Consider the following 16,114-nt stretch of genomic DNA (forward strand, 5'->3'; position numbering starts at 1 on the left):
CTTCTAACATACATTCACAAACAGTGTAAAGACTCATAGACGTCCATCGATGCAGTCATCTGGAAAGTCCTTTTTAATGCAAGTAATCAATAAGCTTTCCGTTTTTCTCATTACAAAACAACAGAAATGGTTAAAGGACATACAGAAACAACTGAGTAAGACTGAAGTTCCTCAAAATGAACTAGAAAGAGCACAAATGAAAAAACACTTGGACATTCAATAACGTACACAATGATTGGACAATGCATTACTCTTTTCGATTCACTCCCAGCATCTACATTCATCAAGGTGGATGCTGGTCTAAAGTCGTAACTTATGGCTGTATATGTAAACATATACCCTGATGGCATTTACAGTTGTATCCCAGACTAAACATTTCGTTATCCATGTCTATGGAAGCATATTGGTAGCAAAATTCATTTTGAAATGTAATATGCAAAATGACAATGCAATATGTAAAATGGCAATGCATTTCTTTATTTAAATTGACATTTTCTCATACATATGTGCAACGTTTAGTGCAAAATGAAAATTCAATTATATAATTTACATTTGCCATTTCCTACACTAGTTTTAATATGTAAATGAAAAACATATTTTAACACTTTATTAGTTGCAAAATTCAAATGAAATCGTATTACCCAAATTGATTAGATATGTTTAACATGTCCAAGCAAAAACTGTAGCAAAATTATCATTTAAATTACATTTTTCCTAAATGCATTTTGCTACAATTATCACGCGGTATCACGATGAAAAAGTGTCCTACCCGTAAGTCTAAATGCATTTAGGAAAAATGGCATTTAAATTATAATTTTGCTACAGTTTTTGCTTGGACATTTTAAATATCTAATCAATTTGGGTAATACATTTTCATTTAGCAACTTATAAAGAGTTAAAATATGTTTTTCATTTACATATTAAAACTAGTGTACGAAATGGCAAATCTAAATTATATAATTTAATTTTCATTTTCATTTTGCACTAAACGTTGCACATATGTATGGGAAAATGTAAATTTAAATAAAGAAATGCATTGCCATTTTACACATTGCATTGTCATTTTGCATATTACATTTCAAAATGAATTTTGCTACCCATATGCTTCCATACATGTCACCCTCTGCTGGCAAACCCTTGAACATTTTAATCTCCAACAACACTTGTAGCTTTTTGTCTTAAATTAGTTCTTTCTTTTGCTTTGCGATACTTGTTTTCTTGCAATCCAATGATGTACTCATTCCAAAGACTCGCCGAGAACACAGAAAACAAACTTTTAACGGTTTGTTGACATTCTACTTCATCGAGGTTCACCATGAAAGGCATGAACAGAGAAACTGCAGGCATTATCAACATTGCAGTGAGCTCCAGCGTTTTGTTGCAAGTGGTCTTTAGACTGTAAATCAACCAAAGAACATCTGCGTATTTTAGACAGTTGTTAACGTTATAAAAATTAAGATACAATTTTATAAACAAACATACAAAGGAATAAGTAAATAGAGAGAGTTTGAGGAATGCTACAATTGTCAGCAAAACAGGTTACTCTAATCTGAAATCAGGCTGACCTATGGCACTGAGCAATTTAAACTCATTCAGGGTTTCTTCACGATGGAAATGAACCTGCCTTTAGTGGCCGAATCAGTAACAGTCCTATTTACAAGTGTGATGGATCCATCTGTATGTGCGATCAGTCCAACGACGCAAAATACACTGGAGCTAAAGGACAGGTTAGCAATTCAGTGCGTCCCATTTTTACATCTCTCCTCTCACAAGTCAGTTCTTGTAAATTGTTCCATTATTATTTGATTGTTTTACACAAATCTTTTTCTCAGTTCCCACAATATTCATCTGATGGACTGATACATATATATTTCACAAACTGTAAAGTTCAAGAGCCGCATGGCTTTGGGGCTTTCTGTGCATTTGAGGACATTCAGACACATTCTTCAACTGCTGGTGAAGGAATATCGTCATTGCTTCGCAACTTGGACTTCACCTTAAAAAACTGATTGATATTTACAAAATATATGCTCAGTTATCAATGGTGATATTCCACACGTGGGGCCACAATGTCAAATCCGAGGAGTCAAAGTCTCTTTAAAGGGAGATCCTCTGTGAGATGCGCCCAAGAGATCTGCACAAACGTACAAAGTGTTTTTTTTTTTTTCTGACATAACATTGCAAGATGCAAGAACACTGGAAGGAACATTAGAAGTTCATTTCAGAATGTCAGGAAGAAAGGATTCCGTCCATCACTGAGGGAAGACAAGGGTTTCAGTGTCATTGCAAAAGAGTTAGCATGTCAAGAGCAAATATCCAATCAGAATTTACTTCTTTCAAACTGTAACCAGTTTTTTTTTTTTTTTAACAAAACGTTTCGTGCGCAGTGGAAACCATCCAGCCTTTGTTTGGTTTCAGTCACAAACTTGAAACCAGTGCGGTCACAAAGAAAAAATGACGTTCTCTCTCTGTTCCCTCTACTGGACTGAATAAGTACTGCAGGAAAAATCCACTTGATGAAATGAATTCAGGGTCAAAGGTCACAATCCAAACAGTGGTCTCCACCAGAGCAGCATTAACTGCACAGTCTTTCCAAAAAAAGAAACTCTCTTCAGTCTTCTTTGTTCTAAACTCACTCCATGCTTCTGCTTAGTTCAGTTCATTTTACTCTTTTTTTTTTTTTTTTCAGGCCAAATTTCTTTCCAGTAGCTGAGGGATTACTGATTGAAAAAATATATACATTTGTGTGTGAGGAAAACAAGAAATGTTTCTGTTCAGGGAGTCCTGAACAGTCACACTGAATGTTTTCAGGAATATGCGCTTTCTGGGACGAGTAAATATTGTAGGTATATGTACAGGTGTACATTGTCATGTACAATAGCTAATATATATATACTGTAAGTGTGTGTGTGTGTGTGTGTGTATCAGCAGAAAGCTTCGTCATCTTGAAAATGGGTCCTCTGCAGAACCTTCACGTGTCTTTCATAGATCTTTAGGGCGGGACCAAGTCTGATTGACAGGCCTGTCAGCACATCATTCCTTTGCATCAGAAGGAGGGACTTCCCATCGATCTCCTGTCAGGAACAAAGATTCAGTTATACCTTCTCTCTATAGCATAGCTTCTGTCTTAAAGGGATAGTTCACCCAAAAATGAAAATTCTGTCATTGATTACTCACTCTCATGTCGTTCTAAACCCGTAAGACCTCCGTTCATCTTCAGAACACAAATTAAGATATTTTTGATGAGTTCTGAGAGCTCTCTGACCCTCCCATAGACAGCAATGTAATTACCACGATCAAGGTGCAGAGACGTTGCAAGGAGATCGGTCAAATAATCCATGTGACATCAGGGGTTCAACCGTAATTTTACGAAGCTACGAAAATAGTTTTTATGTTCAAATAAAACAAAAATAACGACTTTATTCAACAATTCTTCTCCTCCACGTCACCCTGGTGCCATTTTGGAGAGTATCCGCTGAACGTAAACAGTGTATGCTATTCTGTATCAGCTGCGTCACGTGCATACGTTGTTTTCGTTCAAATCAAGAATACGTAGAAAACGTATCCACGTAAACTTACGGGTTTAGAACGACATGAGGGTGAGTAATTAATGACAGAATTTTCATTTTTGGGTGACCTAACCCTTTAAGTCCAGTGAAGTAGCATATGAACTCTTCAAGGATCATGCAGTTTGGTTCAGCGCACCTGTGTCCTGAAAGCGAGCGCCTGCTCTGGAAATCCAGCCGCGGTGAAGTAGCTGGCCACGTCTGCTACAGTCCAGTCCACCGGGCTCATGCCACCCGTCTCCAACTTCACAAAGCCACCTCTGAGACCACACAGAAAACATCAATTAATATTTATTCATATATATATAAAATCTAAGGTATGCTGGAGACACTAAGAAAATGTAATATCATGACTTGATGACAACCCTCAATCTTCAGTTTTCATTTCTTTCATTATGACTCACTTCTGGTGATTCCTGTTAGAAGGTCAGTAGGAGTTTTACTCAGACTTTAATTCTTTTTTCCCCAACCAAAGCCTTTTCTCTCTGCTCTACCCTCTCTCTCTCTCTCTATCTCAGTCTGCTGTGTTGTTTGTGTGTTACTCACATTGCTTCATTCATCCCTCGCTCTTCAGCCGCTCCTGGTGAGGCAGAGGGGGTCAGCAGACATGACGACACTCCCACTTCCAGCTTACAGCCTGAACCTGATAGACAACACACACAGCTATATAAAACAAAAATACACACACACATAAAAAAACACAACTACAATACAATAACACAGAATGACACAACTATATAAAGTATTATATAAACAATATATGAATAACTATGAATAAAAGTATTGATTTCTTTCAAACAAATCTTACTGAACGGTAGAGCAAAAAAAGCAAATGTACATAAAATAAAACACATAAATATGTATATATAAAAACAAATACATACAAAATAACTACATGAAAGACAGAATAACAACAGAATAGTACACACACACACACACACAGCAATATAAATGAACACACAAACATGCAGAGCAACAGACACGGAGTTAAAACATTAACTGGCACATAGATACATACTGTACATTAACACATACACAAGAGACAGATATGAACACACTTATTCAGAAAGTAACCAACATTTGTTCTAAGAACTTACAGTTTCTTATAGGTACTGAAGCCTTTACAGTCTCTGACATCACAATCACCTGATGCTAAAGGAGAAAGAGCGAGAAATATAAAAAGAGATGCTCTCGGTAAGACTAGGATGAGGGAAAATGACAGACAGCAGAATGAAAGATTTCAAATGTTAAGCATATAATCTCTGACACTAATGGCAGCAAATATAGATTTAAAAAATGCACATTCAACTGGGATAGGAGAAAGACCTCAGATATTAACACCTTAAAGGTTTTAAGTAAACTTTGCACTGCCTGTCATTACCTCAATGCTGGGATGTAGCTGATCAGGCGCATCTGTGTTTTTCTCAGCACCAGCATCCTCAGGCTCGACTGACGTTGTCTGCTCTGAAAGTGTGTGTGTGTGTGTGTGTGTGTGTGAGAGAGAGAGAGAGAAAGAGGTTTTAATACTATAAATTCTTAAGATTTCAAGCACAGACAGTTGTCGCACATTTGCAGGGAGCCCATGTCTGTATTCCCACACATTCCTTCAGCACAAATCCTGCATCACACACTCAAGCACTCAATTCCAGCACTTGGAATAGCAGTTTTGTTACATACATTTAAGAACTCTATTTTAATCGTGGCACGATAAGCTGTGGGACATTTTTTTTCTCCTTGGCTACCCCATAAAGCAAACAAAAAATATTCCATAAAAAAGCAAAAACAGAACTTGATAGCTCTAGTCCCGCTTGATGCTGCACCTGTGGATACCCTGCGCTCGCATCCACCTACTGCCTTCAAAGATACCTTCCACATGAGCACCTTTGCTTCAGCTAGAAACCATTCAGATTCTTCAGCTGTAATGCCATCTGGGTAACGTCATATTCTAAACACCTTGGCTTTGTTCAGAAAATCTGATTTTTACTAACTGTTTGGAATTCAGACTGAAACTCTTGGCATCGTGTTGACTTTCAAGTGATTACAGATGTAGACCCAGCAGATATTGACTGTCCAAACAAACGGATCTGTTATCATCACGTGCAAAATGACAGAGTGGACCTAAATATCGGATGCGAAAAACAAATCTGATTTATGTGCAATGTGAGCAAACCCTTAGATCCGTGCACCTTCTGGACAAAGTCTTCATAATGATTCTTTCATCCTCCATAGCTTTGACTTGATCACAGGTACGGCTGCCAATTTTAGAGTTCTACTGCATAATCTAGAAGGACGTCCTCCTCTGGATAAAGCATTGCCTGAATTTACTAAAAGCCAGTCCATGAGCAAAAATATTTTTTGAATTTATAAAAATATTATCTTTAATACGGGCTGTATTAGGTCAACACTTTATTCTGAGCAGGGCTGCGAGTCAATAAATTCCACTTCCTGATCCAGAAGGACGTCCTCCTCTGGATAAAGCATTGTCTTAATTTACTAAAAGTACCATGAGCAAAAATATTTTTTGAATTTATAAAAATATTATCTTTAATAAGGGCTGTATTAGGTCAACACTTTATTCTGAGCAGGGCTGCGAGTCAATAAATTCCACTTCCTGTCCCTCAGATTTAACTTCCTGTGAGGTGTGGCCAATTTGATTCAAATTCGAACTCAAGAATTGAAAGGGAGCCAATACTTAAACACTGAATGAGTGATTATTAGCCGTAGTGTAGAGAGCGTATGAAAGCATAGATTTGTGTGTAACATTAAAAATCATTGCGGTCATGAATTCTTGTATTGTTCTTCAAGTTTCATTAAATGATGATCGTTTTTAATCAAGTAAAACAGAAGATGATGGCGAGATTTCAGAATTTTATTTCATTCTATTCTTGCATTGCTTAAAACTAACTAGTGTTTCTGAAAAACCATCCAAACAGTTCTGGAACGTTTTTAGTAACTAAGAAATTTAATTTGCTCCATGAAAAGAATCTCCTGATGTACTAAACTCACTGTATATATATATATATATATATATATATAAATAATTTATTATTAAATACAACAAAATAAAAATAAATTAATATGAATTATTATTTGAATGGTCTTGTTTTCCAGTACAAAAATCTAAACGTAAAACAATCCTCAAAACAGTAATGTATATTAAGATATTTGTTTTCAGAGAATATTTTACACAAGTTTATTTTACTGACAAACTTTGCAATTTTAATGCTTAAAACAAGAAACCGACTAATTGTCCATGTGACTAAAAATGTAATTTAATATCTATTCTCCATCTTATTCTAAGCAGTTTATCTTAAGTTAAGCATGCTTAGATGTTTTAAAAAACAGATACAAATACTGAAGGAAATGTTTCTATCATGAAACAGAGACAGGGCAAGTACCTTCACTTCCACCCACATCTACTTCCTGCTGTAAGGAGCTCTGGTTTGAGGTCTCCAGCGATGAAGATGACTGGGACTTCCCCTCAGACCTCAGAGAGTCGGTGCCATGATCGGTCTCCACCTCCGTGTCAGGTGAGGTCGGGTCAGTGCAAGCTTTGACACCTGCGGGACCTCCATCAGTGACGGTCTGGGGAGAATCCTCCGCTGGGCCCGCTATGTTTTCCTGTGGGCCATGCTCCTCACTCTCCACCTCCATCCTTTCCTCCTCCTTCACCTCCTCCTGACAAGCAGGAATAGAGACACCATCAGTACTGAACGCTTTATTTTAGAGATCCCTGACTCTGACGGTGACTGTACCTTACATCACATTAGCTGCAAATGTACAGGAAAGAAATAGAGAGAGAGAAACTACTGACTCTCGACGCCCCCTCTACGGGAAAAGGCCAAATAGGGTTACGACGCCCGTATCTTGTGTGCGACCTCCATCGTCTGCAGGACTGCGACTAAACGAATTTGCAGTTTTTCCTTTGAACAACCACATCAGAAACTCCCCAAACATCCGCTAGAGAATCTCATGCTAGTGATTTTGATTAGATAACAACGATTTGACCATGCACTAACTCAGTGGGGCTCATAATCAATTTGGTCTGTAAGTGAGCGGGACAGTGCTTGAGAAATCTGATATGAAAAGAGGGAACGAATCACGACGACGGATGAGCCGCACTTTAATGGCTCGCCATGCAGCGAATTTCCGCCATCGCAACTGCTTTTACCTCGTATGACTGAAGTATTGCACAGAGCGACGGCTCGCCTGAGAAAACAGACGTGAGCCTCGGGTCCTCCCCTCCCTCCCTTTTACATTTTCCGTGCGCGTCTAACTTAACAGACACCGCCTAGTGAAAAATATCCAGCACAACTTATAACGCATCCTAATAACAATGTCGCGTAGCTCACGCAGACATCAGTGTTTCAGCAGCAGTCTGATTCTCGACCAGCGCGCTTTTGTGTGATGAGTGTCTACTAGAGCGACGGAACAAGAGAAGCGACGGTGTCTCGCTCGCACGCACGAGAGCAGGCAGGCGGGCGCTGCCGAGCGCGAGTCCGCACCTTTTGTGCTGAGACGCTGAAGTGAAACAGGGCACGCAGACAGTTGTGTGTCGAGCGGAAAACACAACTGAGGTGTCGGTTCCCTCACCGTTTGCACACAACACGACCTCAACAAGCACAAAAACCGCGTTTGCCTCAGACACGCACTCAGTTTGGTTGTTCTGGCGCACACTTGCGCATGAGAAAAGAGCGGAAATCAGATGGTGCGCGGATGCGCTTTTTTTTCTTTCGCTTTTCTCAAAGCACGATCATTTATTTATACGAAGACGGCGTGCAATGCTGCGCGCTGCGCAGGACGTGTTGGAAATATTAAGTTACCTTTTTCGCGAGATGTCTGTCCTGCAGTGCGCTCTTCAGGAGCCGCGCGGACGGCTTGGCCGCCCCCATCCCCCTCGCGGGAAGGGTGATGTGGCCCAGGCGGGTCCTGCGGAGACGACCCCTCTCGATCTCGCGCTCCAGCACCACTTTAACGCGGTTGCGGGTCAGCTTCTCCCCGGGCATCCCTCGCTGCGTGCTGAGGAAGCCGAGGATCTCTTTCGGTCCCGGCGGCTCGTGGCCCCGTGTTGCGGCGGAGCCCCGGTGTCTCTCGGACAGACTTCGGACCGCGGCAACCAGTCTATCGCCCAGATCAGCGCAGTTCTCGTCCGGAGACTCCGAGCAGCGCGCCCCGGCGCCCTTTGCCCCCACCTTGAGTTTGGGTTTGGGCGACGCGGGGAGCTTGTTTCTCGGAGGCGGACTGCTGACGCTCGAGCAAGTTTTCTCTTCTTTCTCATCATCCTCATCCTCATCTCTGCCCTCGTGGCCAGCGGCGAGCGGCTTGTCTCCTTCGGCCCGTCCGCTCGCACTTGAAGCATCGCGGTGGGCAGAGGAGCCGCTTGCCCCCGCCTCAGCGACTGATCTCTTGTCTCTCGATGCACTTGCTTTCACGCTCCCGGCGGAGTGGCCCGTTGCGCCACAACTAATAAAACTGTTTCCGCTAGGTAGGGGTAACATCTTGTCTTCCTTTTCGAGAGTGGAGGGCGAGGTTTGAGGCAGGGGGTCAGGACACGGACTCACCCCGGGGTCCTCGGGCTCCTTATCCTCGCACTCTTCTTGGTCCGTGAGGCTGAGCGCGCTGTCGCCGTTGTTATTGAAACTGGCGTGTTTGTCGTGTTCACCGAGCGACTCGCCGCTGCCGCAGCCGGTGGTTTGCTCCGTTCTCTTTCTGCATTTTCTTTGCACTTTAGCAGCGTTCCTGTACGAAATGGACCCTTTGTAGCTAACTTTCAGCACAGTTTGCTCTTGTATCAGTTTTTCTAGTTCAACCCTGGTTTTGTCCGGGTCTGACCCGTATCTTCTTCGGACCATTCGGCAGATTCTTTCCAGGTCCGGTCGGGCTTTTCTCGAGCGCAGGGAGTCGATGGTTTCCAGGATCCATTCTCGGTACTTCGGCTCCGACATGTTTCAGCACTGGTTCCGTTGGCTTCGGCCGAGCGCCTCTCTCTTGTCTCCGAAGTGATCCGCTCCGAGCCCGGCTGGGAATGAAGCGGAAGCCTCGCTCTACGCCTGCGTTCACCCACTATGTGCGCTTAAGGTGGACTACTTTCCGAAGAGAATCATCCGCTGCGCTCTGCGCCTATGCGAGGCGCTTATTTATTAAGGTGGTATTGTGGAGTTCCACGTTTTGCGCTTTTGTTCACGCTCGCGCCGCAGTCCATCACATCTAATGCAGCAGATTTTCCATAGGCGTTCTCGATATTAATTTAAATAACATTTTGAAACGCATCTGTGTTTAATGGTTAGGTGACAGAATGGTCGATGAGTCTAGTCTTATTTAAAAAGTCCTCACGTCACTGCCAGCTGTTAACAGATACATTGAAACAAAAACAAAAAAATATACTAATTACATTGGCAAGAATAGTAAAGATCAAAAAGGTTTAATTAAAGTGCCTAAATGTGTCAGCTATAAAACTGGCCTAAAATGTGAAGTGCATTAATTACAAGCACAAAAAATGGAAGCCTGGCATATATAGGAACAAAGTGACATGATTCGAATAATTATTTTCCATTGTATTTCCAAAATTCACACAGGTATAACAGTTGGAGAAAGCCTATTAACTTCCACCAACATCATCAGCTACCAGCCATCAAACAGGAGTTATTTAATGATTTCTCTGCACTGTCCTGTAATGGTTAAGAAATACAAAGCTATCTTACACCACCACAGTGCAAACACGCTCATGGCATACTTAACTTGTTTTGGAGGTTCCGGGTGTGAAACAGTCCTCCCAACTCATCCCTCTGTCTTCATTAATGGTGCCCGATCCCACAATGCACAGTTCAGGACTCGTACGGTACGATACCGTGCCAAATAAGACCTCAGCACAATGTTAGGAGTTTCCACTATCACACATAAAGGGACGTAAAACCTGTTTGGTATTTATAGTAATACTTTATTGGAATGATTCTTGTGGTGCAAAATATCACAATTAACTTGAACCATGTCCTCAGGAGTAAGCACTGGTATCCACTGAGTTCACCTCCAGCTTAGGAGATATTTGTAGCCTAGAGAGTTGCGTGTAAGAAATTCTCACCCAAAAAGGAGCCAGATGCACTGCACCCATTCAGAGAGAAGACTTTGCCTATTTAAAAACGCAGAAATGGAAGAATAAAGGGGGAAGAAATGGTGAAGAGAGCGTCGACCGCAAGGCTTCGCCGCGTGAAATCACGCACAGAACGTGTGCGATGTCGTCAGGTTTTATAAATGTATAACCCAATGAGAACTGTAACAATTATAGTATTAACAATACGAAACAAAAACATTCATCCCCTCCTCTGTCGGCCCCGTGATCGCAGCCTTTAGGGCCCCTACTATCTGTCAGCTATAATCAATGAAACAACTGACGAGTCAAAATATTGACACCTGTAGGATTTCATGGCACATCTCATAGGTGAAAGTTCATCAGTGAATATTTTACAGAGCGCGGTGAACCTACAGCTGAAAGAGGAAGAAAAAAAAAAACAGGTGCTCATTTGATGAAATCATGGCTTCTTTTCGATGCCATTGTCACTTTGTCATCCCTTCAGTGCATTTTTAAGAATAAAGAAACACATGACAGTATACAGGACCAAAAATATTTCGGTTATTACACAGGAATAATTTTTTTTAAAACATTTTTTCTATTTTTCTGTACGGTTGTTATGGTGACCTAGTGGAGAACTTGCACTTTAGCGGTAACTGCTCCAGATTAGAGATAATCTCTGAATAGACGATAACTAACCCTGTGTTTGTGCGGCAAAAACAATCCCAGTCCACAGGCCAACAATTACACCCAATCAAACCCATCATGATTAATATCACATGAACAGAGATTTAAAAAAAATTACAAACATGATTAAAACAGAGGAGATGATAAAGGCCTCACTGTTTATCCCTGGAGGTCTTCTCTGCTCTCTTCCGCTGGTTTCTCTGCTGTTTAACAGGAGGAAGGATCGGTTTTAAGATTCATGCACTTATTCTCCTTCTCTCTCTTTCTCTTTATTCCTCTCTCTCTCTCTCTCTGATTTCTATCAATTATTCCCCTAGAACTCGGCAAATTCTTTCGCGCACTTCTCCGTGAACGACACACGGATCTCTTCTTCCTCGTAGTCGTCGAAGTTGCTGGTGTCCCCGGGACCTCTGCATTTAGGCACAAACGGGGCCTCCACCTGCAAAAAACACAGCGAAGAAATGCGATAATATTAATATTATTGCATTACATAGTTCATATTGTTGTGTTTTTCTGCTTCATAGTTTACATTTGAGTATGAAATATGGATGAAATGCTCCTTTTTTCATTTTTGAGTACTCGCCAATATCAATATTTCATTTCTTTGTTCTTTGCATTTTTTTTTAAGAATGACAATAATCCTATCAAGCCCCTTTGTGCGTGTCGCAGATTTGTGAATCTGACGTTCATCTTTGTCATAATTTGTGCTTGATTTACATGGATCTGAAAATATTTTCCTAATTGCCTTATACAGAGAAAGGTGCAAAAATATCTTTAAAATAGATACAGATGTATATTAATGTGAAGTATAGATCACAAAAGTTCATATTTGCTTTTAAAATTCAGGACAGAAGTCCAAATGTTACTAATTATGTTATTAAGCATGCTAATTAATTAGCTATTAATACTATGTCAGAAATATAAGACTGTAAGTCCATAATATTAATTTCAAACAATATTGACGTTACAATGAATTTGACATATTTCTGTTCATCTAACTTAACATTTGTCATAATTTAGGCTTGATTTACCCATAAAATATGTTCCAAATGGCTCTACACTGATTATTAAAGAAAACAAACATTGTTTAAAATAGATACTGATGTATATTAATGTAATGCAGGTCTCAAATGTTGATATTTGCTTTAAACCATACTCTTATTCTTATTGATACTCAGCCAATTATGATTTTTTTTAAGTATGACAAATGAACATATCATTTGGTTTAATAATACTATATCTCAATTGTAGTTAAATTAGTGAATTGAATTTCACAACAAATGTTCTAATTTACTGTAAAATGTATGTATAGCATTACAAGTTCACAGTTGCTCTTGTAATTTCACTCATATTTATAAACGCTTCTACTGTATTTTTACAGTACAATTGTAATTATTGATTTACAGTACCTTTGTAAATTAACAATCTTACTGGCAACCAAAATTGCCAGTAAGTTACTGTAAATTTTACTGTATTTTTTTACAGTGTAGTGATCAGTGTTGGGGAAAGTTACTTTTAAAAGTAATGCATTACAATATAAGTAACTAAATGGTTACTTAGTTACTTTTATGGAAAGTAATGCATCGTGTTACTTTTTGACACCTGAGCTGGGATGCTTGTTTATTTTTAATAACAAAAAACCCAAAAGTTAAATTTTTGGCAACTGTAAAGGCCCTTTCACACCAAAAGTGAAATGAATAAGTCTCAGGCTGAAGGAAGTGCCTCTGCCTTTCTCTAAACACAGAGACAGGAGAGTGTCGTGAATGAATGAGAAAACAAAGTAACTGGTGTTACTTATGTGAAAAATTAAGTCAGGTATTGTCTTAAATTTAAAAGTAATGCGTTACATTACTAGTTACTCGAAAAAAGTAATCTGATTACATAACTTGCTTTACACCCCAACACTGCTAGTGGTAAAACTAAATGACATCCAGTATACAGTAACATGTGACCCTGGAGCACAAAAGCAGTCTTAAGTCGCTGGGGTATATTTGTAGCAATAGCCAAAAATACATTGTATGGGTCAAAATGATAGATTTTTCTTTTATGCCAAAAATCATTAGGATATTAAGTAAAGATCATGTTCCATGAAGATATTTTGTAAATTTCCTACCGTAAATATATAAAAACTTAATTTTTGATTAATAATATGCATTGCTAAGAACTTTGGAAAGCTTATTTATTCAGCTTTCAGGTGATGTATAAATCCCAATTTCGAAAAATGGACCCTTATGACTGGTTTTGTGGTCCAGGGTCACATATGAGATACAAGTCTTGCTGATTGAGCTTTGGGAGCGGAAGCACTGAATGCATCAGATCTCTATCAGTGATGAAAGCGACTCTCACCCTCCGCTGGTAAATGGCTATCCAGTCAGTAGTTGAGAACCACTTGTGACCTTTGATGTCGTTAACTCCGTTTTTAAGGTTGCCGTAGCGTTTGGTGAGGTCCACCTGCAGCAGGTTTCTCAACAGGTCCTTCAGGTCGGAGCTGAAGTGTGACGGGAACCGTACCTGTGAAAAGACCGTGGTTTAGACTAGGGTTGGGAATCGAAAATTGATTCCGATTCCAGAATAGGACACTTAAGGTCAGGAATCGGATACTTGTTGTCAAATTAAAATTTGGATTCCGTCACTCGAGTCCTACGCGCTTTTTTTTCTTCTCTTCATCGGTGAGGACCGGACCTAGCGATCTGCCAGGACCTTGCTCGCTAATCTCAGCGCTCCAAAGTTTGCCTACATTTGCGATCAGAAGCCAAAAAGCTAAGTATAATATCTGTGATAGCTAAACATGTTGCAAGAGAGGTGTCACCACCAACATGACAAAGCACTTTAATTTAATAGATTAAAAGATCGCGTTAAAGATCGCGAACACGATTCAAACCCCAACGTGATTCTATTCCTAAATGATAATGATTCGTCTGTTTCATTCCTCAACCCTTGAGGTGTGCTATCAATGTTGTGATCACTTGGTTCATCCGTGCAGCGTACACTGTAAAAAATGATTGTGATTTTAACAGTAAACGACTGTAAAATGCTACAGTAAAAACCTGTTAACTGGTTAACAGTAAGTTTCCATACTATATTCGGTGAATAAATGTAATTACATTTAATGTGATTTCACAGTAAAATACTGTTAAAAATAAATTTTTTGGAAGTGAAAAAGAAAAGTCATTGTATAATTTACAGTGAAATACTGTAAATTGAAAGTTTATAGTTCAGATATAAACTGTGTGTACTGTGTGTATGGTAGTGATTAAAATAGAATAAATGACCTTTTGAAAGTAATTTGACACTTCAAATGAAGATTTGTCGATTACATTGTTACGCCAGTAGGTGGCGAAAAGGAGCTGTTAAAATTTTATCAATTTATTTTGCACACAAACAGCTCTTAAAGAGTCCAGTTTTTATTTAGCCTGTTGATTTTTGTTCATGGTATTCAGATCCAATAAATGGTTTGCAAAAAAGAGACACAGGATAAATGTTTGATATCATTATTTAATCACGTTGGAATCGAAAAGAATCGACTGTGTTTGAGCCTAACTGAACCAAACACGAGTAAAGTGGGGTGGGCTGAAGACAAGAATCTCAGATATTGCAGAGATATCTGATTCACTTTCAATCTAAGCGCTACAGTTTCCTTATTCCCTGGCAAAATTACCTTTCCTGAGACAATCTTTTCGTAGATCTGAATGGGTTGATCGGCAAAAAACGGAGGATAACCGGCAGCCATCTCGTACATCAGCACACCCAGAGCCCACCAGTCCACAGCCTTATTATAACCCTAAGAGAAAGAGATATTAAACGCTCACAAACTTTGCATGTTTCACAAATGCAGTGAATGTTAGTGGAGCTACCACTGCACATATTTATGTCCAGAAACAAGATTTAAACTAGTAGGCGAGAGATCAGAAACCTCAAAGGTTTAGTGTGATACAAGTTACTGAAATACATAACAGATTGCTTTTTCTGTATCTTCTGCTCACCAAGGCTGCATTTCTTTGTTTACAAATACGGTAAAAACAGTAATATTGCTACAAATTAAAACAGCTGTTTTCTATGTGAATACATGTTAAAATGTAATTTATTTCTGTGATGCGCAGCTGAATTTTCAGCATCATTACTCCAGTCTTCAGCGTCACATGATCTTCAGAAATCATTCTAATATGCTGATTTGCTGCTCGAGAAACATTTCTGATTATTATCAATGTTGAAAACAGTTGTGCTGCTTCATACTTTTATGGAAACCGTGGAAGACCACCATTCAAAAGTCTGGTGTAAGTGAGATTCAGAAAAAGAAAACACTTTTATTCAGCAAGGATGCATTAATTTTGATCAAAGTGACCGTATAGACATTTATCACATCAAGAAAGACTTCTCTATTTGAGATAACTGCTGTTCTTTTAACGTTCTATTCATCAAAGAATCCTGAAAAACAAAATGTATAACTGTTTTAAATATTAATAATAAAGTGACCGTATAGACATTTATCACATCAAGAAAGACTTCTATTTGAGATAACTGCTGTTCTTTTAACGTTCTATTCATCAAAGAATCCTGAAAAACAAAATGTATCACAGTTTCCACAAAAATCTAAAACTGTTTTTTAACACTGATAATAATCAAAAATGCAGCAAATCAGAATATTAGAATGATTTCTGAAGATCATGTGACGCTGAAGACTGGAGTAATGATGCTGAAAATTCAGCTTTGACCACAGAAATAAATTACATTTTACAGTATATTCATACAGAAAACAGTTATTTTAAATTGTAATAATATTTCACAATATTACTGT

General features: G+C 39.2%; 2 protein-coding genes across 2 annotated transcripts in view; both read right to left on the reverse strand.

Annotated features, from left to right (window-relative positions):
* Positions 1–1,066: 1,066 nt before the first annotated feature.
* Positions 1,067–9,574, reverse strand: LOC107714120 (atherin-like). Its single transcript, XM_016519856.1, has 7 exons — positions 8,390–9,574; positions 6,965–7,244; positions 4,948–5,030; positions 4,664–4,718; positions 4,113–4,209; positions 3,706–3,826; positions 1,067–3,074 (listed from the first exon to the last, which is right to left on the reverse strand). The coding sequence occupies exons 1-7, from the start codon at positions 9,509–9,511 to the stop codon at positions 2,925–2,927; spliced, it is 1,908 nt and encodes a 635-aa protein (XP_016375342.1). The 5' UTR covers positions 9,512–9,574; the 3' UTR covers positions 1,067–2,924.
* Positions 9,575–11,224: 1,650 nt separating this feature from the next.
* prkacab (protein kinase, cAMP-dependent, catalytic, alpha, genome duplicate b) overlaps positions 11,225–16,114 on the reverse strand; it is a 25,664-nt gene continuing 20,774 nt past the window's right edge. The window contains exons 8-10 of the mRNA XM_016519857.1: positions 14,978–15,100; positions 13,666–13,830; positions 11,225–11,758 (exon numbers count right to left, since the gene is read on the reverse strand). Of these exons, the coding sequence (XP_016375343.1) occupies positions 11,633–11,758; positions 13,666–13,830; positions 14,978–15,100 (414 nt within the window). The 3' untranslated portion in view covers positions 11,225–11,632. The remainder of the gene's footprint in view (positions 11,759–13,665; positions 13,831–14,977; positions 15,101–16,114) is intronic.

Source organism: Sinocyclocheilus rhinocerous, unplaced genomic scaffold, assembly GCF_001515625.1.
Source record: "Sinocyclocheilus rhinocerous isolate Xijiao unplaced genomic scaffold, SAMN03320098_v1.1 scaffold2826, whole genome shotgun sequence".
NCBI classification, from domain to species: Eukaryota; Metazoa; Chordata; class Actinopteri; order Cypriniformes; family Cyprinidae; genus Sinocyclocheilus; species Sinocyclocheilus rhinocerous.

What these genes read in the sequence shown, in the direction of transcription:
- LOC107714120 (XM_016519856.1), bottom strand. Translation starts at nt 9,511, where the DNA reads ATGTCGGAGCCGAAGTACCGAGAATGGATCCTGGAAACCATCGACTCC. An exon ending in ACAGACATCTCGCGAAAAAG is followed by an intron (nt 7,245 to 8,389) that starts GTAACTTAATAT and finishes CCTGCTTGTCAG; the next exon opens with GAGGAGGTGAAGGAGGAGGA. An exon ending in AGATGTGGGTGGAAGTGAAG is followed by an intron (nt 5,031 to 6,964) that starts GTACTTGCCCTG and finishes ACACACTTTCAG; the next exon opens with AGCAGACAACGTCAGTCGAG.